The sequence below is a fragment of the Mauremys mutica genome, chromosome 4, assembly GCF_020497125.1.
Source record: "Mauremys mutica isolate MM-2020 ecotype Southern chromosome 4, ASM2049712v1, whole genome shotgun sequence".
Taxonomy (NCBI): Eukaryota; Metazoa; Chordata; order Testudines; family Geoemydidae; genus Mauremys; species Mauremys mutica.
This window is the reverse complement of record NC_059075.1, coordinates 54,000,103-54,023,667: the sequence shown is the minus strand read 5'-3', so window position 1 is coordinate 54,023,667 and position 23,565 is coordinate 54,000,103. Positions and strand designations below refer to the sequence as shown.

The 23,565-nt window shown below is 40.0% G+C and overlaps 1 protein-coding gene across 1 annotated transcript in view; it reads left to right on the top strand.

The window, feature by feature from the left end:
- Window positions 1-23,565, top strand: part of AQR (aquarius intron-binding spliceosomal factor) — a 98,134-nt gene that overhangs the window by 40,196 nt on the left and 34,373 nt on the right. Inside the window, exons 17-24 of the mRNA XM_045015775.1 lie at window positions 616-794; window positions 3,248-3,415; window positions 3,727-3,896; window positions 9,054-9,295; window positions 13,878-14,024; window positions 14,425-14,494; window positions 20,574-20,684; window positions 22,906-23,015. Coding sequence (XP_044871710.1) covers window positions 616-794; window positions 3,248-3,415; window positions 3,727-3,896; window positions 9,054-9,295; window positions 13,878-14,024; window positions 14,425-14,494; window positions 20,574-20,684; window positions 22,906-23,015 — 1,197 coding nt within the window. The remainder of the gene's footprint in view (window positions 1-615; window positions 795-3,247; window positions 3,416-3,726; window positions 3,897-9,053; window positions 9,296-13,877; window positions 14,025-14,424; window positions 14,495-20,573; window positions 20,685-22,905; window positions 23,016-23,565) is intronic.

Below are 23,565 nucleotides of genomic sequence, written 5' to 3'. Positions count from 1 at the left end.
CTTATTTGTGTTAAATGTTAAGCGCTAACTTCACTGTATTAACAATTGTTCTTAATTGTTGATCATTTGTATTAGTGTTATGGATGGGGAATACTGGTGGGATTTTCACAAGTACTCAGTATTGGCCTAACTATGCTCCCAGTGAAGTCAAAGTATTATCACTCACAGCACTAGTGTAACTCTGCTCCTAGTGAAAAGTGCTTTTGAAAATCCCACCTATATGTCACCAGTACTCTCTTTTTTTTTTTCTCACTACTTTTTCTGTAGTGCGTAGGGTATAGTCTCCCTTTCATATCCATTAAATCTTTCTGTGGTGTTCTCATCTTCTTGCTTTCCTTGGATGACTTCATTTTTGAAATGTCATCACAAATTTTACCTTCACACAGGAGGTGAGAGTATGAAATTAAAATGTGTTAGTTTACATTATATGTTGATTCTTTGATACAAGATATGCTGAAACTTCGTGCCTTTAAATTCTGAAATTCTGCTTCCTCATGTCTCTCAAAAATTGGAGCTGATCATGTGATTTTTAAATTATTCAGCGGTTTAAAGAAAATCTGAATGAAGCAATGGTTAATGGCTCTAACACAACACTATTTATTTATTTATTTTTAGGAAATCAGAATATGGAGGCATTGTGTTTGGTGGATGGGCTCGAATGGCACAACCCATTGTGTCTTTCACTGTGGTAGAGGTGGCAAAGCCCAACATTGGTGAAAACTGGCCAATGCGAGTACGAGCAGATGTTACAATTCATTTGAACGTCCGAGATCACATCAAAAATGAATGGCAAGGTGCTCATTTTTATGTCAGTAATGAACATTCTGTGCCCATCATAGATACAGTACTATCAGAATTTAGGATAAGTGTAGAGCTCTCATAATATTAGTGTTAAAGTACTCTGATCCCGCTCAATATTATGGCGCAGAAGTAGCCATAATTCAGTTTTAACAGGAGATTTAAACCTTTATTTTGTAAAAATCTAATTAAAATATTAAAAAACCCAAATATAAACATGACCCAAATATAAACATGCTTCTGTCATTTAGCTAATGTCATTTGGGGGAGGTGAAGTTACTATACTGGCAGAAGCACTCCTCCTCTTGACATACGCTATATCTAGACAAGGCCTGGCTGTCACTTTTGCAGAAGTAGTAGTTGAAAATCTTATTTATGTTTGCATCTCTGTATGTACTGATTTAGAGACCCTTATTGGCATTGACTCTGAAAAGGGAATATGTCTCCAAAATAAAAATTGTCTATATCTATACTGTTGTTGGAATGATTAACATGAATAGGGAAAGTGTCTGCAATGTATGGTGTAATGATTTTACATAAGATCTGCCTTCAGTATTTATTTTTTTAAAAAAAGCTTGCTATAATATTCTTTTATATTGTATGATTTACTTTAATGGGATATCAAGATGGAAAACTCCATAGGTCACTTTAAAATCCTCCAAAACTCTTGAGAAATCAAGAGCCCTCCAAAATTAAAATTGCAGGATTATTCAAGTGAAAACTACTCAACTGGATAAGCACACTGACAGCAAGCCCAACATGCTGAATATTTCAGTTGTATACCTTCTGTGTTACACCATGATGCCATTCCTCTTGTAAAAGTAATACCCTGCTTGCTAACAAGAACAGAGCAGAGAAGTAGTGTGGAGAGATGGTGTGGCCCTGCATGCTGGTAGTCTTCTTTTGTTAAAGTTACGGAGCAAATCTGATCCCTTTTATATTACAATGGAAAGGTGATGGGCGTTGACTTGATTAAAGCCAGTGTTTTTCCGGTTGTGCTTTTTAATATAGTCAGGAATTGCAAGCTGGCACTGTATTTCCTATGTTTCCTAGTGTAGTATCAGTAGGCAACACTTCGTGCTTAGGGAATTACACTTGAGTTGACCTTGTTGGCAAGCTGCATAGAAACATTTATTCATATTCTGCACTGACATTGACTGATAGTCCTTAAATTGAGTTGACTATGTAGGCTGTCACATAGTACAAATGCTAAATGCAGAACATGCAGTAAAATGGAAGCTTTGTAACATAGTAGCTTCTCAGTAGTATTAGATATTTCCATATTAGGTTTATTGTTGTCACATGGAAAGGATAGGTACCTTATGTACAGTACAGTAAGCCAACTACAATGGTTATACAGTTTCAGATATTTCTGATCAGTGACTTATTATTGACTATCAATGGCAGCATGGCAAAAGATGGACTAGAGTATTGTCTGAAAATCAGGTTGTCTGATGTATGCTGGACGTCTGAGAAGTTTGTGCTAGGAACTCAGACAAGTATCCTGAATCCACACTGTCTATTTTAAAAAAACATTCTGCAGTCCTGGTCTCTCTCTTCCCTGATGTCTCCATAGATGAATCTTTCTTTTACACTTTCTTTGCAAAATAATTCATTCTAACTATATTGTCTAAAGCTCCCCGTTCTGTCTTTGCTTCTTGGTTTTTTTTCCATTTCCATCTTGTTTGTTAAACAGACTCTTTCCAGAAGTCATTACTTGTATTTTTTAATTTTTTTTTAATTGTTCTCTGATTACCTAACCATTTGATCCAGTCTGGATTGGTTTTAGAGTATTTATTATTTGCACTACTGTAGCATTGAGGAACTTTAGTCATGGACCAAGACTCCACTATGCCAGGCATTGAACAAACACAAAATAAAGACCGCCTCTGCCCCAAAGAGCTTACAGTCAAAGTATAAGACAAGAGACACCAAATGGATATAGAGAGGTGGGAGAGTACAAGGAAACAATGAGACAATACTAGTCCGCATTATAGGCAGTGGCCTTTAATGGCCTTTAACAACTGGCCTTGTTGACGGTTTTTTTATGGGCATCATGACAAAGGAGAGTTTTGAAGGAGGAAAATTATAGAATCATAGAAATGTAGAATTGGAAGAGACCTAGCTAGAGCACCAAATTTTCCTTAACTTTCTATAGAATTTTATTTAAAATGTCTTACATTATTATCCCTAAACTTGGAAGTATTCTAGCCTAATTGTAGGATCAAAGACAGATTAAAAAAGACTGTTGATTCTATATCCTCTAAAAGCAGGATATAGTCCCCCAGTACAAATTATATTGACCACTAAAAGGAAATGACACTTCATATCCAAAAGGTTAAAAAGAAGCTTTCCCGTTGTACACCTTTCCAATTGCTTGTTAAGGAACAAACACGGCAGTTGTTGGTGAATAAACCAAATAATTCAACTTTTTCCTGTTTTCAATCAGGTCTGCGCAAGCACGATGTTTGTTTTTTAGTTACGGTGCGTCCAACACAGCCTTATGGCACAAAGTTTGATCGAAGGAGACTTTTTGTTGAGCAAACTGGCCTGGTGTACGTCAGGGGATGTGAAATCCAGGGCATGTTGGATGATAAAGGACGTGTCATTGAAGAAGGTATGATGATGATGATTTTTAAACTATATATATCTATATAATCATTTGGAACAAATAATGAACTAGTCTATTAGCTGATACGAATTGGTCTTTGTGTTTTTAGAACAAAATAGACCTATTTCTGAAAACATTAGAAATGGTATGGAAGCATGCCAATAAATCATACTTGTAAATATGAGTTTCAAAGTGAATTTGTGTTAATTCTGTTTCAAAAGTGATGATTTTTCTCCTAAAAAGTGGTTCTTAATCTGCTTTCAACACTGTTTTTCTTGCTTTAATCTACTTTTGATTTGTGTTTCAAATATGAACAGGACCAGAACCCAAACCAAGACTTAAAGGAGACTCAAGAACATTTAGAGTATTTCTGGATCCTAACCAGTATCAACAGGACATGACAAACACAATCCAAAATGGAGCAGAAGATGTCTATGAGACATTCAATATAATTATGAGGAGAAAGCCAAAAGAAAACAACTTTAAGGCAAGCTACGTTATAGCTGTTCTTAGGATAATAGTTTTTGAATATGCTGAGTTGGAAGAGTTGTTGAAGTATATGTCTGATATGTCATTGACTAAGATTGTTTGGTGCAAAAAAGCTGGCTAGAATTTATTTCCCTAAACTGTTTAATGACAGTGTTGGTGCTGAATTAAAGAGTTTTGGGGCCTGGTACACAATGGCAATTGGGACTGCCCCCATGGGGTGTGGGATGCCCTGAGGTTGGGAGGGGAAATAAGGTCCAGCCGCCCCCCCCAAATCCCCCCCGAGTGGGAGGCTTCCAAGTGGGGTTGGATCCTGCCCTCAGGAGATGGGAGGCCTGAGGGTGGGGTGGTTGGAGGACAGACCCATCCAACACTCACCCCAGAACAGCTTCTGTCCTGCAGGGCTGGCCTGGCTCACCTCTCTGGCCTGTTGGCTCTTGCCAGAGTGCGCAGTTGGGGCCCTGGCTCCTTCCTGTCCCTGGGTTTTTGTGTGTGCAGGTGTTTTTGTTGCTCCCCCCACCCCTTGGTGGTCGGGGTCTCCCTGAGATGGGGGTCTCTGCAGGTGCACTCAGTGCATGTTAATTTGGGTATGCACAGTATGTTAAATACAAAGAAAATTTGTAAAGATGCATCTTAAAAATAATAAATGCTAGGAAACTTCAGCCAACCTCTGAAATGAACCTATACACAATTGAGAGGGTAATATTTACTGAAAGGCTGTTTATACGTTTCAGACTACAAATATAAAGGTCACAAAAAATGGTGCAACTAGAAAACAGTACTGAGAAATAGAGCCCTGCATGGATACACAATTTATATTTGGGATATAAAGCAGATATCCACACAGCTGCAGGGCTGTAGTGACAATGAATGAGACTAGCTGTGCCACCCCCTGCCCTGCCCACTGTGATGGGAATCAGGCTCACCAGCAAGTGTCCCTGGTCATGCTAGTGTGTGCAAGCATCTCGCACGCTCCCGGACAGGAGATGCACACTACTGTCTGGAAAGGAGGAGTGGACTTGGGCGCTGTCTTCTGCGAGCGGCGGCCCAGCATGCTGCTGCTTTCACCACTTTATATCCACGGATATAAATTGTGTATCCGTGCAGGGCTCTAATGAGAAACCACTACATATCTTGTGAGATCATTCCCTTCTACTTTGTATGCACTCTGTATTCTGATTTCCATTGCCTATCACTCTTTCAGAGCCTCATAAAAGGTATGTATTTTGCTTTGTATTCCATCCACAACTTGACTGAGTATAGCAATGAAACTTTTTTTTTTAAAGTCAGCTCATTTAGTGAGATAAGCACGCAACGTTTCGCCTGAATGATGGGACCCACAAAGGGAAATAAAATGACTGAAACTCAAGTCACTATGCTGTGGTGGGGATCAGGAGGGGCCATTACTTTCACATCAGTACAGGAACAGTCACTGTCACTCAAATAATTTCACTTGATTCACCATTGTCATGTTCTTTGTAGAATTATGAAGGGGCACTCCATATACTTTATAACACTCTGATATAGTCATCTTCAACACACAGTCAACCTGTGGAACTCCTTGCCCCAGAGGATGTTGTGAAGGCTAAGGCTAGATAAGTTCATAGAGGATAGGTCCATCAATGGCTGTCATCCAGGATTGACAGGGATGGTGTCCTTAGCCACTATTTGCCAGAAGCTGGGAGGACAGGGATGGATCACTTGATGATTACCTGTTGTGTTCATTCCTTCTGGGGCATCTGGCATTGGCCATTGTTGGAAGACAGGATACTGAGCTATATAGACCTAAGGTCTGACTTGGTATAGCTGTTCTTAAGTAAGAATTCATGTGTCAAGAAAGCTCAGGACCTGCTTAGTTTTGGACAATCCAAGTATTTTTATGTTTGAAGCACAGTGTTTGTTTTACTGTAAGAGCTTCTTTGTCCTTCATTATGTCTCCAGTGCATATGTGCAGTATTTCCTTTTGCTCTTTGCAGTCTTATCTATGTCATCTGTTGTTTTGCTTTGGCCTTGAGGTAATGTTACATCACTTATCTGTTCAGATTTCTTATTATGTATCACTGCTTATTATCTTATCCCCACTTGTTATTTCTTCCACTTTATCCATGTTTTGTTCATGTTCCGAGATTTTTAGTATTGACTTCTTCCAAGAGGTTGAGGACCTTTTCCGGCCACTCTGTTGCCAAATAAGGATGTGTGTTTTAGGCTACTGTTGGGAAGAGGTCTTGTGGCTAAAAATATGCAGGTTAGTCGACTTTGGCTAATCTACTCTCCAAACTAGGGAAGTGATTCCCCTGCTTGTGTACAGATACTCCTGCTAGCATGAGTATAAATAGCAGTGTAGTTTTGCTACCATGGATAGCAGCAGCAGAGGCATAGCTGAGCCGTGCCAAGCACAAACCTATGATATAGCCCTTGACTTATCTCTTGTACAGATTCTCATTGTTCAGAGAATGGAAGGATAATGCAAGAGAAAGGAAACTATTTTAAATCTTAATTTCTAGCTATTGTGCCATGAGCACAAAGTGCTGAAGGGAAACACATCTTAGTTCAGCTCTTTTCTACTTAACATAGTTTTTGTCGTTTTAAATAAAAGACCAAATTGAGGAAAGAATTCTCATGAGTGTGCATTTTGTAGGAGTTGACATATCGCTCAACATCTCAGCTGCTGCTGCTCCAGTTAAGAGTGAAGGTATCTTCCTGTTATCAATTGGATATTCAAACACCTTCAGATTTAAAAACAAACAAACAAAACCCAAAACAGAACATTAAGTTATGGTTTTTATGTATATTCCATGGCCAAAGTGCGTAGTGGAAATATTAACCAAAGGGAAATTGCCATTGAATAGATATAGTAAGATTCTATTGGAAATATGTATGTCCATGCACTACAAAGTTGAATGAAATTCTAGTTTTCATAGGGGATTGTGGAATACGATCTGTGAAGGTGCTTAAGAAGGGAGGCAAAAAGATCCTGCTCTTTTTAATATTATATGGAAGAGTGTATCTGAAATGAAACAATGACTCATGACTCTTCTTTTTTTTTTTAAACTATGCTTACAATTGCAAAGCCCTGAAAAGTCAGAAAACCATTAAATTAATGTTTGCAGATGAATTTTTGCTTAAACATTTTTTCATCTACACCAAAAAGTCTTATGTTCCTACTGTTGTCATAGCAGCAGTTAGTTCACAGGTCTGTGTTGTGATGCAAATAAAGAAATAAAACAAAGTTAATTTTGAACAATAGTGGATACATTCGTTTGGTCTGTGTTTGGCAAAGGATGGAAGTGTAGTTTTTAGTTTTGTACAGGGTATTTACAATCAATGAACAGAACAAAAAAAAATCACCTTCACAAAGCATTACTTGTTAGTTTTCCTTAATTTCATTTTTATTCACTGAAGCCAAAACAAATAATTAGCTGTTAGCTTTTCATAAATTGGAGTACAGATTATCCATATCTAGTGTATATCTTCTCACCAACTTCAGCCAGTTAACAGAAAGCAAGGTATTACTCTAGAATGATTAATGTTAATAATATGTCAGGCAGATAGAAGACAGCCTGATTTTTATGCTGAGCCTGCAGGGGAGAGAGCAGCCAAAAAACCTGTGCAGTGCAGTAAATTAAGCAACTATGACAGTAACAGAAGTGCAAACATAATCGGATTGCTAGATATGATAGTCAGCACTTCTCTGTGATAGGTCAGCAGTGTTATCTTACCAAATTTACATGTCTGTGCATTCATCAAAGTAATATTTAACATCAGGAACATATTTCTACACTTTCCACCCAAAGGCTGAATATAATCATTTAGAAAGATAATCTAGGATATCCCTGTATTGTAATTAGTTGTACTGCTTCTGAGAAATAAGATCTCACTAAATTCAAAATTATGCAAAACCACACAATCTATTCCCTTCTTTCCCCCATCACTAAGCATCATCATCCTCTAAATGTGACATTTGTTATCTGTTTTTGACTCATGTCAAAAGAAGTTTGAGGAAGCATCGAGGGCATCGTGTACTGGCATCTCTGTGAAGTCATGAATATAAACTAATCCTTAACTTTACAAGCTCTTTCGATTTGCCTTTTGAGTTGCCTGTCCTCCTGATATTGTGGGCTGTTAAAGTTGAGGGAAGTGAAATAAGTATTATAAATTGACCTACTCCTAATATGCATTTAAGTTGCTTTATCAGCCAGGAAACCTGTCATTTATACCCAGAATGAAATTCCAGATGTTTCCTGCTGATTTGTGCTTCTCAGTTGGCTTAAACCTGTGAGTGCTTGTACTGTGTGTAGTGTATGCACTCAGACACTGGTACTAGACTGTTAAGTGAGTTCTGAAAAATGAATCATCCTGAGGGATCCACAGCTCCAAAATGTACAGTACCTGAACAGTGCTCAAGCACAAAATTACATAGTACCTCAGGTTAATGAAATGCTGACTAGGAAGATCAGTAGTTTCTAAATGGAACAGTTGTTATAAAAATAACGCTATCACATCCTTGTGTTCCTGGTCTGTAACTTATATCTCCAAATAATTTTGTTTATTTTTTGTTGTTGTTTTTCTGCTTCTGACACCTTCCCCATCCATAAGGATTCTGGAATGAGAACTTCCTGGAAATTTTGATGATGTTTGAGGCAGAATAAAATACAGCATGCCCATCTGTAGATACAATATATTTGCTTTGCAGCATTGAGAAAAGGAAAGTGCCATTATTAGTAAATTCAGCATATAATGGTCAAACACACAGGAAAAGAGTTACAGCATCAAAGTGCCACTTTTAAAGAATCACACTTCTGATAGCTCTGACACTTCAGTGATGATGATGATTGATGGCACTGTACAGACACCATTGTGAACCAAAAAATCCATTGTTTCATTTGGGCTAAATTAGTGCTTACTAATGGGATAGTTCAGTATTTAGACTGTTCTGCTTGAATACTGACATTTTGTTGAACGGGCTATGTAATGACATCAGCAGAAAATATAGCAACTGATTCAATCTAACCAAACATCTGTCAGTGGAAAAGAATTTTTTTTTTCTCAGAAACACACTGGGATGCTGGGGTACTTCAGAAGGTTAATCTTCAGTTTGTTACATTATGATGATAAGATGTCACTTTTACTGATTCATCTTCTGTTTTGTCACTCACAGGCTGTTCTGGAGACTATTAGGAATCTGATGAACACAGACTGTGTGGTTCCTGATTGGTTGCATGACATCATCCTTGGATATGGAGACCCAAGCAGCGCTCATTATTCAAAAATGCCAAATCAGATTGCTTCTCTGGATTTTAATGACACCTTCCTCTCCATTGATCATTTAAAAGCCAGTTTTCCTGGATATAACATAAAAGTAACTGTTGACAATCCAGCTCTACAGAAACCCCCTTTCAGGTGATCTAAGAATCTCACATGTACTTGGTCTCAGACAGTCTGAATAGATAATTCTTCAATTAAACCATGGTGTAAATCTAAGTCATTTCAGTTTTATTCCTAAAAAGTACCATAGTGAAACTGGTACTGGAAAAGTAAGTCAGTTTAGTTCAGTGACTCAGTATGTTCTTTTGCCTGAGAAAATCGCTCATAAGAGCTGCTATTGTAATTTATTATTAATATGTTATATTGCAGTGGCATCCAAAGGTCAAAATTAGGATCAGGATGTCATTGTGCCACACCCTATATAAATGTGTATGAAAACCTTGTCCCTGACCCAAACAATTGACAGTCTATAGGGGAAAGTGATATACGAAGGGTGAGGTAACAATCTCTGTGTGTGTGTGTGTGTGTGTGTATATCTATCTATCTATCTATCTATCTATCTATATATATCTTTTACATTTGACATCTTTTCTATCATAAATATAAAAAGTTTCATCTGTTCCCATCTGTCAGTCTAGCTATCATTTAATTAGATATGTGTTTTGGCAGACATGAGTCTTGAAGGATGTGAAGTAGGGAAGATGTGGATCTGTAGTGGGCAATGTAGCATAAGGCACCGAGACTACTTATTATTTATTTGTATTGTTGTCGTGGATGGGAGCCTCAGTCAAGGATCCAGTGCTAGGCACTGTACACACACAAAATTTGTAGTGGTGACCCCTTTCACATAGCAAGCCTCTGAGTGCGACACTTCCCTTCCCCCACCCCCCAATATATTAATATATTTAACACCATTATAAATGTTGGGGGCAAAGCAGGGTTTCATAGAATCATAGAATTCAAGATCAGAAGGGACCATTATGATCATCTAGTCTGACCTCCTGCAAGATGCAGGCCACATAAGCCGATCTACCCACTCCTTTAGCAAGCGACCCCTGCCCCATGCTTCGGAGGAAGGCGAAAAACCTCCAGGGCCACCTCCAGGGCAGATTGGCAGAAAATTCCTTCCCGACCCCAAATATGGCGGTCAGCTGAACCCCGAGCATGCGGGCAAGACTCTCCAGCCATACCCTCTGGAAAAAGGTTAAGAATATCATATCATTGACCCATTGTACTATTTACCAGTGTGGCACTTAATTGACCTATTGACTAAGCCCGTTATCCTATTATACCATCTCCTCCATAAACTTATCTAGCTTAATCTTAAAGTCATGGAGGTCCTTCGCCCCTACTGTTTCCCTCGGTAGGCTGTTCCAGTATTGCACTCCCCTGATGGTTAGAAACCTTCGTCTAATTTCAAGCCTAAATTTCCTGACTGACAATTTATATCCGTTTGTCCTCGTGTCTACATTAGCACTGAGCTGAAATAATTCCTCTCCTTCCCTGGTATTTATCCCTCTGATATATTTAAAGAGTGCAATCATATCTCCCCTTATCCTTCTTTTGGTTAAGGAAAACAAACGAGCTCCTCAAGTCTCCTTTCATACGACAGGCCTTCCATTCCTCGGATCATTCTAGTGGCCCTTCTTTTGTACCCGTTCCAGTTTTAATTCATCCTTCTTAAAACATGGGAGACCAAAACTGCACACAATACTCCAAATGAGGTCTCACCAACGCCTTATATAACGGGGACTAGCACTTTCCTTATCCCTACTAGAAATACCTCGCCTAATGCAACCCAAGACCGCATTAGCTTTTTTAACGGCCACATCACATTGCCTACTCATAGTCATCCTACGATCAACCAGGACTCCCAGGTCCTTCTCCTCCTCCGTTACTTCCAACTGGTGCGTCCCTAGCTTATAACTAAAATTCTTGTTAGTCATCCCTAAATGCATAACCTTACACTTCTCACTATTGAATTTCATCCTGTTACTAATACTCCAGTTTACAAGGTCATCCAAATCTCCCTGGAGGATATCCCGATCCTTCTCCGAATTGGCAATACCTCCCAACTTGGTGTCATCCGCAAACTTTATCAGCCCACTCCTACTCTTGGTTCCCAGGTCAGCAATAAATAGATTGAATGAATAAAATAGGACCCAAAACCGAACCTTGAGGAACTCCACTGGTAACCCCCCTCCAACCCGACAGTTCCCCTTTCAGTACTACCCTCTGCAGTCTCCCCTTTAACCAGCTCCTTATCCACCTCTGGATTTTCATTTCGATCCCCATCTTTTCCAATTTAACCAATAATTCCTCATGCGGTACCGTATCAAACGCCTTACTGAAATCCAGATATATTAGATCCACCGCATTTCCCTTGTCTAAAAAATCTGTTACTTTCTCAAAGAAGGAGATCAGATTGGTTTGGCACGATCTACCTTTCGTAAAATCCATGCTGTAATCTATCCCAGTTGCCATCGGCCTCCTGCTCCGTAACCACTCTCTCTTTTAAAATTTTTTCCATTACTTTGCATACTACAGATGTTAAACTAACAGGCCTGTAGTTACCCGGGGTCACTTTTTTTCCCCTTCTTGAATATAGGAACTACATTAGCTAATCTCCAGTCAAACGGTACAATCCCCGAATTTAGAGATTTATTAAAAATCATCGCTAACGGGCTAGCAATTATCACTCGCCAATTCCCTTAATTATTCTAGGATGAAGATTATCCGGGCCCCCCGATTTACTTCCGTTAAGCTGTTCAAGTTTGGCCTCCACCTCAGATACCGTAATGTCTACCCCCATATCTTCATTCCATCGGTCCCTCTATCACTATTCCTTAGCCCTTCATTAGCCTCATTAAAGACCGAGGCAAAAATATTCATTCAGATATTGTGCCATTACAAGATTATCCCTAATCTCACTCCGTTTAAAGTTTTAAGCGGTCCCACTTCTTCCTTCTTGGTTTTCTTCCTATTTATATGGCTAAAAAACCTTTTGCTATTGGTTTTAATCCCCTTCGCTAGGTCCATCTCCACCCGTCGCTTTGCCTTTCTCACTGCATCCCTACACCCTCTGACCTCAATAAGGTAGGTTTCTTTGCTGATCCCTCCCATTTTCCACTCCTGGTATGCTTTGGGGTGGAGGCTGACAGTTCACGACCCCCCCCCCACATAATATCCTCACGATCCCCTGAGGGCCCAACCCCTAGTTTGAGAACCTCTGTTCTAACATCTAGAAATTGCATTTCTGTAGTTTCATTCCAATAAATCTCAAAATGCCATGTAACATTTATTTTTAATTTCTCTTGGGAAATGAATTGTAAGGATTTCCTGTCTTTAGCGGACTATAAGTCATTAAAGTCTTTCAAAATGCTGCTTCATCTGTAACATTTGATGATAGATGTAGTCCCTGCACAAAGAGAAGATGAGAGCACTTATTGCCTATCACAGATTTTTTCTTTGATTTACACAGCCTTGCCACAAAAAGAAGCCCTTCACCTTAATTTATAGCCCCATTACATTGTAAAGATATTTCTTACTAATATGCTGTACCATGAAGAGGTGCCTGTCATGATACAATATTAAATGGAATTGGAGGATGCAGGAGCTCTTTGCGCTAGTGTCATAAAAAATAATGTAGGCGATCTGCAAAGGAAACACTACTACAAGGAGTGAGGTATCACCAATGTTTACAGAAGAGTCCATTGCATCTATCTGTAGAGTGTCTTATTTTCTATCATTAATGTATATTTATATTGACCCCCGCCTACTCTGCTCCTCCACTCCTTCTGTGCTGTTCCATTCTATCTCACCTTACTGTTTGTTCATATTATCTCTTTTTCCAATTCTCTATCTTCTACCCCATGTCTTATGACTAGAACGCTTTCCCTGTGCTCATTTGCCAAGTACACGTTCTCTCCACCTCTATATTACTCCTTAAAACTAACCTCTTCAACCAAATCCTTTTATGCCTCATCAATAATCCCACATTTTCTCTCTCCTGGATTGTTGCCCTATTGTCTTGTCTTGAGTAGAGCTGGCCGAAACTCGGGTTTTGGTTCAGGAGAAGTTTTGGTATTTCCAGATTTGTTTTTGGTTCAAATTTGGAACCAAAGCAAAATTACCAAAATCTCTTGGCAAACCAGAGATCCCTGAAAAATTGGTTTTTGAAACACCAAAATACTGTGTTCCTGAGGCCAACGGTATGAACTTGACATTCGTGTTAATTTCCTGATTGCTACTTCCTGAATAGTAGCCATGAAATTGAAAAGAATGTCATTTTCATTCTGCTGGCACTTTCAGGGCTGCTAGGCTCCCTGCTTGAACCAGAGCTTCCAGAATCCCTGCTGTGGAGCTTGGAGCCTGGAAATTTTAAGACTGGCTCCCAGGGTCTGGGGCCACGTGGACTGCCTTGTGTTGAGGACTCCAGGGCTTTCAGACTTCCGGGCCAGCTGGCTGCACAGGTTGTCCTACTCCCAAGTGAGAAATAGACTTGGTGAAACATTTTACTCCAATGAATCAGCATTTTCCAGCCTGTTCTAGTCTTGAGTTTTGTCTTACAGGTTGTAAGATCTTTGGGAAATGGAATGGCTTATTTATGTATATAGAGTGCCATATCATTTGCTGGTGCTCTAAAAATGTATATGAAAGACTATCTGACCTACTTGTGAAGGAAATGAAGTTGAAACTTTACAAATATGTTTTGCAGGATAACTTTCCCACTAAGGGGAGGAAAAGGGAAGAAACGGAAAGAAGAGGATGGGAATGAAGAAAAGACTGAAGAAGCTAAAACATTAATTGTGGAACCTCATGTTATTCCCAACAGGGGACCATATCCATACAATCAACCCAAACGGTAATATTGTTATAACTTTGTGTCTGTGCAAATACATAAGTAACAATCCAGAGTCTGGGAGACCGAAATTTTATTGTAGGTTTCAAATGAGTTTCCACGTTGGTTTGGTTACACAATCAGGAATAATTTCTGCTTATAAAACAATCAGAAGATATTTATTCTATATTTATTGATTGATTGATTTCAGTAGATAGTAGAAGTGAGCTAGACTGAATTAAGGCCACTTTAATTGTGAATGAGTGTCCACAGGAGTTTAATGCAGTTTAGCTAATCCACTTTAAATTCAGACCTTTAGTTAATTTGGATTAATTTTTTTTGAGTGTCCCATATAGACAGTCCCTTAAAAACATCTTTTTTTTGTATTTTCTGCATTTACTGAACCTATTTTTGTTCATTACAGCAATACTATTCAGTTTACTCATACTCAGATTGAGGCTATACGTGCAGGAATGCAACCTGGGCTGACTATGGTAAGGACAATAATAATAAAGAGTTATTACCGTATTTCTTGTTGAAAATTATGCTTTTTAAGTTTAGGAGAGATTCTCTGAAGTGCAGGTAACTTCCATTTTCTATGTCTACTATGATTGTGTCTTGTGTTTTCTTCCTACCCGCAGATAAAGAAAAGGAAATACCCAATAACTTCCTCTCTCTTAAACAAAAAGCAAACAAACAAACCAAAAAAACCTCTGAATAGAATTCTGTCCTGTGTTCCAGTGGTTGGGGATTCTTTCTGGATCACTGAATTAACATGCATGTGTGTGTGTTTGCGGGGGGAGAGGGATTACTAATTTTAGAGTATAGCGATTCTGTGCTGAATTTGTGACTGTTTTGGTTGTATTTACAGTAATTGCAATATCTTGGGCCTGATGCAGTACCCACTGCATGCAATGAAAACCTTTCTGTTGACTTCAGTGAGCTTCAGTTGGGCCCCTCAGCAGAATTTCAGTTCCTCACTTCCAAAACTGAGGACATAATCTATAGTATTGAACTTGATTTTGCTTGAATGTAGTCATGACCAGTGAAGGGTTTACAGGGGTCACAGTTCTTCATAAGTAAATTTTCTGCTAAGAGTGTCTTTTTCACCAGCCAGCTGTTGTCTCTCCTTAAATTAACTACTCAGAATACCTCACTGACTCTTCTTCTCCACACCACTGTTCAACAAAGAGATTGAGTGTCTAGACACTCAATGCTGCTTTTTGAAATTAGGCCTCATGCTACCTTTGCTTTCCTCTCCATCTCTTCTTATGTAGCACACAAACACAGAGGAAGGAAAGAAAATGAAACTTAATTACTGTTCTTCGAGTGCTTGCTCGTGTCGATTCCATTCTAGGTGTGTGCACAGTCGTCAGAGTTTTTTGTCTTAGCGGTATCCATAGGGTCGACAGTGGCGCCCTCTTGAGTGCCATGTTCATGTGTCAGTATATCAGGCGCGATCATCCATATGCCCTTTCAGTCCCTTCTTACCATCTGTGGTGGTTAGTCGGAGCGCCTTTCCTTGCATAGCCACAGGCTAGCGGTTTTTCATCTTTACTGACTTTGAGACTTAAGGCCTTGTAAATAGTTTGTTGATAGTAATTTGAAGTAGTTGTTAAGTGTAGTTAGAAGTTGGAGTCCCAAGTGAGGCATGCCCCAGTTTCCCGGGTTTAAGCCTTACGTGGATTGTAACAGGCCTATGCCTATAAGTGACCCCCATAGCAGCGGCCTCAAGTGCTTGGGGGAAATCACACGTGAGAGATAAGTGCTGTATTTGTAAAAACTTTCGGCCTTGCACGCAGAAAGAGTGGGCCATTCATTTACAGGCTCTCCTCATGGAGTCCGCCCTTCGTCTGGCTTCCATGCTGTCCCACCAGGACTTGCCAAGTACCGTTCCATGTCGCCAGTGCCCAAAAAGAAGGCGAGAAAGCATGGCTCCCCGGCACCAAGCAAGAAGGGCCATGAGTCATCGGGCAAGGGACACACTTTGGGCTACCCGGCCACTCAGGAGCCACTTGTTCGTGCCTCCCCAGTCGGGGCCCTTAGCTCCCTTAAAAAGTCCTCCACCGCCTCTCAGGAGTGGCATGGGACCTAAACCCCTGACATCACCAGCGCCTTCACAAGCTGCCCCAGTGCCGAGAGAGCAGAGGCCTCCGCCTGCACCGCTAATGCAGCAGGTGCCGCAGGAATTGACATGAGGAAGCACTCAAAGAAATACCGATTACCTACCTTTTCGTAGCTGCTGTTTTTTGAGATATGTTGCTCATGTCCATTCCATTCTAGGTGTGTGAACGTACGCAGTTGTCGGAGATTTTTGCATTAGCAGTATCCGTAGGGTCAGCAGTGGTGCCCCCTCAAGTGCCACACTCATGTGTCGGTATATAAGGTGCTGCCAGCCCTACTGACGCATGAGCGCAGCACTCAAGGGGGCACCACTGCTGACCCTATGGATACCTCTAAGGCAAAAATCTCCGACCGCACACATGGGCGCACACACACATAGAATGGAATGGACAGGAGCAACACATCTTGAACAACCATTATAAAAAGGAATGTAACCGTTTTTTCTTTGTGAGATGGTCCTATGTGTATTCCACACATGAGTACACATGCCCACCATGTGCCTTCCCCTGTGTATAGAGAGAGTCAGCCACTGGAACTGGTATATCATAAAACCCATAACCCTCTTGGTAGCATACCTAACAGGTGCAGAACTCCCTAGCAAGACAAGATCAACAGACATTTTTCCACACACCATGAATGGGAGATGCCTGGTTCTGTTCTGAATGACATCTGCACTCAGTGGAGAACACCATCTTGGGATCTGTTTGCATCCCACGAGAACAAGAAATTACCTCTGTAGTACTCCAGAGCAGCTCTGTGCCACAGCTTGAAGGGTGATTGATGCCCTGCTACTGTCCTGGATGGACTATCTCAGATATGCCTTCCCTCCCATTCCACTAATACCACAAGTCCTGCAAAAGATCCATCATGACATGGCTCGGGTTATCTTCATCGCACTCAACTGGCTGAAACAGTTCTGTTCTTTGGCCACCTGAGGATTTCAACCCATTCACATCTGATCATCTTCAGATCTGATGACACAATACAATGATACAATCCAGCACACCAACCCAGGACCTTTTCAGCTTAAGGCCTGGTATTTGGATGGGCATCTGACATAGAGTGCTCATGTTCAGTGGTGGTTCAATCCTGTCTCAACCAAAGCAGGCAAGAGTCTACTGGGAAATGTCTGACCAAATGGAAATGTTTCTCCTTTTGATCAAGTCAATGCCGGTTAGTTCCATAGTCTAGAATACAAGGAATCCCAGTAGACTACCTTTAAGACATTGGGCCTTTGTCAGTTCCTGTTGGGTCCATCTTTCATCCTCCAATCAAGGCCCATACTATCTTTACCTATCCTACGATGACTTGATTCCCGAAGGCACTTATTAGAACTTTCCCACTAGAGTGAAACCAACACCACATTGGGATATGTCTTGTCCTTTCAGTTCTCACCAAACCTCCCTTCGAACCATTAGTCACATGTTCTATGTCCTGTCTCTCAATGAAAGTGGCTTTCACCATCACATCCGCCAAGAGAGTAAGCGAGCTGGGAGCACTCACAGCAGATCTGCCATGAATCATCATTCATAAAGAACAGATCTCTCTTCACCACCACCTAAAATTCATCCCTAAAGTACTTTCAGAGTTTCACATGAATCAGACCATCTACTTATTGCTATTTTTTCCAAAACCTATAATTGGAAGTTCTTCGATGTGTGTGTGGTCCCTGATTGTAGTCCATTACCTGCCCTCCGTCCCCTTTCCTGCGGATCATAATCAGATTCATTGTAAGAAAAGGAACTGGAGATGGCATCAGTCACACTGCCCTTTATACTCTTGGTTTGGAGCATGAGAACTGCACGTGCAGACCAGCGAATACTACTAACAATCTCTGGACTCAGGTGCATGGTGCCCTTGTGTGGAATACAGATAAGGACCATACATCTTGAAGATACAGTTAAGTTCATTTTCATGGACTGATATTGCGGTATTTACTCACATGAGTAGGCCCACTGAAATCAGTGGGGCTACTCATCTGAGTAAAGGCTTTAGGATTGGTTAACAACTTAGTTTGCAGTAAGACGAATGATGACCCTGTGAATGATGATAAATCAATGGCTTATAGTTAGACTATATCTGCAGTTCCTGATGGGTTCCTTTTAAAATGAAAAGACATTTTCCATGTCAGTTTTTGGACGATAGTAAAATTCACTAGTGATAAGTGATTAAAAATTGCTTAGTTAATAATGACTTTTTCTGGAACAAGCCCATTGATTTGAACTGCTGGCTTTTTAATAATTATAGCATTTGGCTAAGAATACACACATTTGTGTATGGGAGTCTCCTTTCATACCAGTATTCCTTACTTGTCAGCTGGAAAGATGACTAGTAAATTAAAATCTTTATTGCCATTTTGTAATATATAATCAAAACATAAAATACATGGGGGGAAAAACTCTAGGTGATGTAGCTCTTTGTTTTAATCTTGTTTTTTTAAATCTAATATTATGCGCTGTTAATTAATATAATTTAATCTTTGATGAATCAGTAAGAATAACTTTTCCAGTATAAGCACAATGTATTATGAAGTACCATCTGCATATTTTTATGGGAAGGCTTTTAGGGATAAATTGTGGTACCTGATAGTGTGTAGTTCCAGCAGTCCATAAGGAAAAAAATAACTACTGAGAGAAATCATGTAAATTTTTGGCTATATTTTGCTAATCACTTATTTTCAGTTTAAAAATATTTTCTCTGATTTCAGAGAGCATTCTCTTAAACATAATGGGAAAAATGACACTTAAAATGAGCATTTCTTAAATAACAAGCCTCTTGCAATTTTTACTTGCTTAAGCCCACAAGATCATCTTTTGGTTTTGGTTTTTGGCAGCTGTTTGAGCCTGTCTCTTTCCAATTCACTTTACAGTGTGAACCCATATTTTCATTCCAGTTATGATAAATAAGATGAACCGCTGTCGAGCATATTGTGCTTATTTATGGTAATGAGGTGTGATCCTGCTGTCCCTATATGAGGAGTCCAAATTACATGTCCCTAGGACTGCTTGTCTGAAGGAGGCAAGCAGGACTTGGCCCGTTTTGGTTGAAATGTCATATGTAGGTTCTTGTGACATTCTAATCTGATGCGTGCTGTATTTCTTAACTCTCTTCAAAATACCACAATTTGAGATTGTCCATCATATTTAGAAACCTTGCTCAAATTGGATTTTTGCTCATATTTAAAATGTTAGGTGTAGAGAAAGTTAGTTTGCTTCAATATATAGGGGTGAATCTGATGGCTCCAGGATGCAAATGTGAGGTGCTCAGTCTCCACAGAACTCTTCCAGAGTATTCCTCACATTACCTCCCTCAGGTTCAAGGATAGCATTTGGCAGCTCTACTGAGTTTGGGTAAATGTAAAGTAAATTAAAATATATTTGTGACAGATGTGAATATAAGAACCTGGATAGACAGAGACAGATGGTTTAACTGCTTTTAAATACATATGTTTCAAAAAGCGGTGATATTAAGGATAATGCAGCTACATCAATGGTAACTAAATCACGTGAATAAAAATGAACATACTACATTTGTGATCATAAATACGTGGCGTGGAGTGAAATATGTCTGAATTTCAAAACCAAACTCTTAATATGAAGAATTGTAACTGAGATGCGGAGTTATAATGAATTTATTAATGTTAAATTCTGTGCAGTTTCTTATAAATGTATTGATCTCGGATATATTGATAATGTCAACAGGGACAGTCTTAGATTTTGCAGGGACCTATTGTAAATTAAAAGGGCAAGGCCTCATCAAGCTAGCACCCAACCTATGAATCCATCCAACTCCTCCTTTCTTATCTATGATATTTAAGTCTCTGCTCTTTCTTGCTTTTCTTGCCTCATGTCTCACTAGTATTTGAGGTTCCCCAACCTCTTGTGACCACTCTACATGTATGAGGAAGTTTCAGTGACAGCCAGTGCTTAATTTGTAATTAAAGGGGTGCCAGGACACAAGCAAGTTTTTTACATTTGTAACTGATGCAGCAAGCACAGTGATGCTGGAGCAATGAACTGCCAACCCTAGAGATGCCAGGGCTTAGCCCTGGCAAGCCCTGGGACAAATTAAGCAGTGGTCACAGCCTACTGGTTTCAGATTGCGCACCATGGAATCAGTCAGCAGTTTGTCTATACGGTCAGGTATATTCCCATTGCACAGGATTCTGCATTAGCACAGGGCTAAATTTTCCACTGTATCTTGTTGTATTTGTGTCTGGAGTCCACAGAAACAAGTAACAAATTGCACACATTTGACAATGAATGGTGCAATTTAGAGTAGAATTTTGTCATCAGCTTCCTAAGTCAATGCTTTGTCAAAATAAAGATACTTCTTGGCAAACCATCTTGTTCTACCCAACTCATAATAACTTCTTATGCTTCCAACTGGATAGTTGTCATATGTTACAAATTACTTCACATCTATACTTGTTCTTTTTTCATTTTGTAGGTAGTGGGCCCACCTGGTACAGGTAAAACTGATGTGGCTGTGCAGATAATATCCAATCTCTATCATAATTTCCCAGAACAGAGAACCCTGATAGTTACACATTCCAACCAGGTAAATGAACAACTTCTGTATGACAAATTTTTTGTACTGCTGTATTTTATGTGGCTTCAATAGTACATTTATTTCCATTGATGTGGACTTGAACAGGTTTGTGTGGAGTCTTACCCCTGGTCTACACTGGGGTGGGGTGGGGATGGGGGATCGATCTAACTTACGCAACTTCAATTACGAGAATAGCGTAGCTGAAGTCGACGTATCTTAGATTAACTTACCTCCCGTCCTCACGGTGCGGGATCGACGGCTGTGGCTCCCCCATCGACTCCGCTTCCGCCTCTCGCCCTGGTGGAGTTCTGGAGTCAACGGGGAGTGTGTTGATAGATGCTACCCGCTGGTCCGGTGGGTAGTGTGGATGTACCCTCTAACTAGATAAAAAGAGATTTAGAAGTTATGATGAAATCAAAATTTAAAACGTTCTGGAGTATGTTAGATGCATTTTCTGTTTAGGACATTTAAGTGATTAGGATGGAAATCCAAAAAGTTACGTATTGTTCTCCTATAAAAGGTATGGGACTTTTCTGCTTCTGCTATATCTGAAATACCTATTATAGCCCCAGTCGCCCTATCTGGACTACAGAATAACATCTCAATTTTGCATTTACCACTGAGCCACCATCCCAGTCCAACTTCGTTTGACAAGCCAGATACTGTGCTCTTTCAGATATCAGGCAAGATGCATTAGTGTTACTAAATTAATATAAAATTCATGTAGCTATACCAGTGCAAACCCAAACATAGACATACTGAAGTCAGTTTAATCCTTATTTAAGTCAGTTTAGGTTAATTTGGGCACAACTAAACTCATTTAAGTGTGTCTATATTAAGGTTTGCACTGTGTGACTAGAATCCAGGCCTATAACACTTGTCTTGTCTTTCACATACAGACCAGACACAACACCTCCCTACATCCACCATCTCATCACAGGCCACAGAGACCTAATTGCCTTTCCTGTTATTATGTAGTCAAGAAATCTAATTGTCTCCCTCATCTGTTCATCTTCCAAATGTGATCAGGAAAATCTACCCCTATAGCAGTCCAGAGATGCACCTTTAACCCATCCACCGTGTGTGTGTCTGTGTGTGTATGTATATATAGAGTTTTTAGTTGTATAGTTTATATATATATAGTTATTCATCACTGGCCATAGACTACACCATACACCCTTGCATTTCTTATTTTCTTAGAGTCAGAAAGTGTCCTTAGGCCCTACTTAGCAGCCTCCTCTCACTTCAGGCGTTATAAAACCGCCAATTCTGCTTGCCCCTTTGCTCAGATCAGTTATTAGGCCATGTAACATTTATCATCATCTGGGGGAGTTCAGCCATTCTTTGTACATACCTCCCAACCTCTCTAAGTAATTTTCTCCACATCCCACCTCACTCCTTTACTGGCATTCTAATTGGCGCAACAAGAGAGCAACTACTTCTGCGTCTTCCATCAAAACAAATATAAGCAGTCATGCAGTTGACCTATAGCTCTCCCCACCCTTCTGTTGATTGGCTACAATCTGGGATAATGGTATCCAGGCTGTGTTGGTACAGTGGCTTCTGTCTGAGTCTGAAGCAGTCCTGCTTTTGATGAAGTAAAGGGTGATGGGAGAGGTAAGCCTTAGGGAGTTCATTACCTGCATATAGGCTAGTGTTTGCAAACCTCTGTATACAGGGATTCCTTTTAGTCATCAGTGAAACGAAGCCATACCTGAGGTGATAACCTATAAACAGCACTACTCCATAACTGTTTAAGACAGAAAGTGAAGTATATTCTTTCCAGTTGAAACTACAGGGGAATTTTAGGAAAGCATATACAATAAATGGTAAATGGACAAAATTTGGTTTGGGTGTCATTTCTTCATGACTTGTTGCTTTCATAGCAAATAATAATTGGATGCTAAGAAGTCTAGTACTTGAAACAGTTTTGTAAGCTGATAGCCAATTTTTTTAAGCAGAGGCTTGAAGTAGAGGTGAATGTGTTGTTTTTTTTTTTAAACTGTGTATCTATAGCATGTAAAGGCAGCAGTATCAGTAGACTGACTTCTTTTCCTCCCCGAGATTAAGAGCTCTGATTTAAGAGTTACCTTCATGTTTGCTTTGATTCCAGTTCTTACCAAACTAGGCATCCTTTTCTAGCACGCTCAATAGTAAATCTTCAGTTTTCCCTGCAAGAGCCTCTGAACTTCTAAAAACTACCTTCTCCCCTGTTCTTGTCAATCTCTAGGCCTTGAACCAGCTGTTTGAGAAAATCATGGCATTAGACATTGATGAGCGCCACCTCCTGCGTCTCGGTCATGGAGAGGAGGAATTGGAGACAGAGAAAGATTTCAGCAGGTGAGCTGATGGGCAAGAGGAAGGCTTATCATTATTACCAAATGATAAGCTAATTTGTGTAAACATGGCAAGTGTATGTTTAAACTCCTGCTTTCGTTGGTAATAAACAATGTGCAGTTTGCTTAGACTCATGCTTCCTTTCCCATAAAATTATGTCCTAACATAGTGTTACTGCAACTGTAACTTAAGGTATGTCTACACTGCAGTTAAATATCTTTGACTGGTCTATGTCAGGTAACTCGAGCTTGCAGGGCTCAGGCTACAGAGCTGCTTAATTGCCATACATTCGGGCTCGGGCTGGAGCCTGGTGTCTAGGATCTGTGAGGTGGGATGGTCCCAGAGCTCAGGCTGCAGCCAGAGCCCAAACATTTACATTGCAGCTAAACAGCCCCTTAGCCCAAGCCCAGGCCAATTGTGGGTTTTAATTGCAGTGTAGACATACCCTTAGAGCCCTGAGTATAGGGCTTTTATTTTCAGTATAGTTTCTTAGCTAATTCTTTTTCCCCCCCAATTTTGTAGCCAATTAGGTTAAAAAACTGCACTTTTCTAT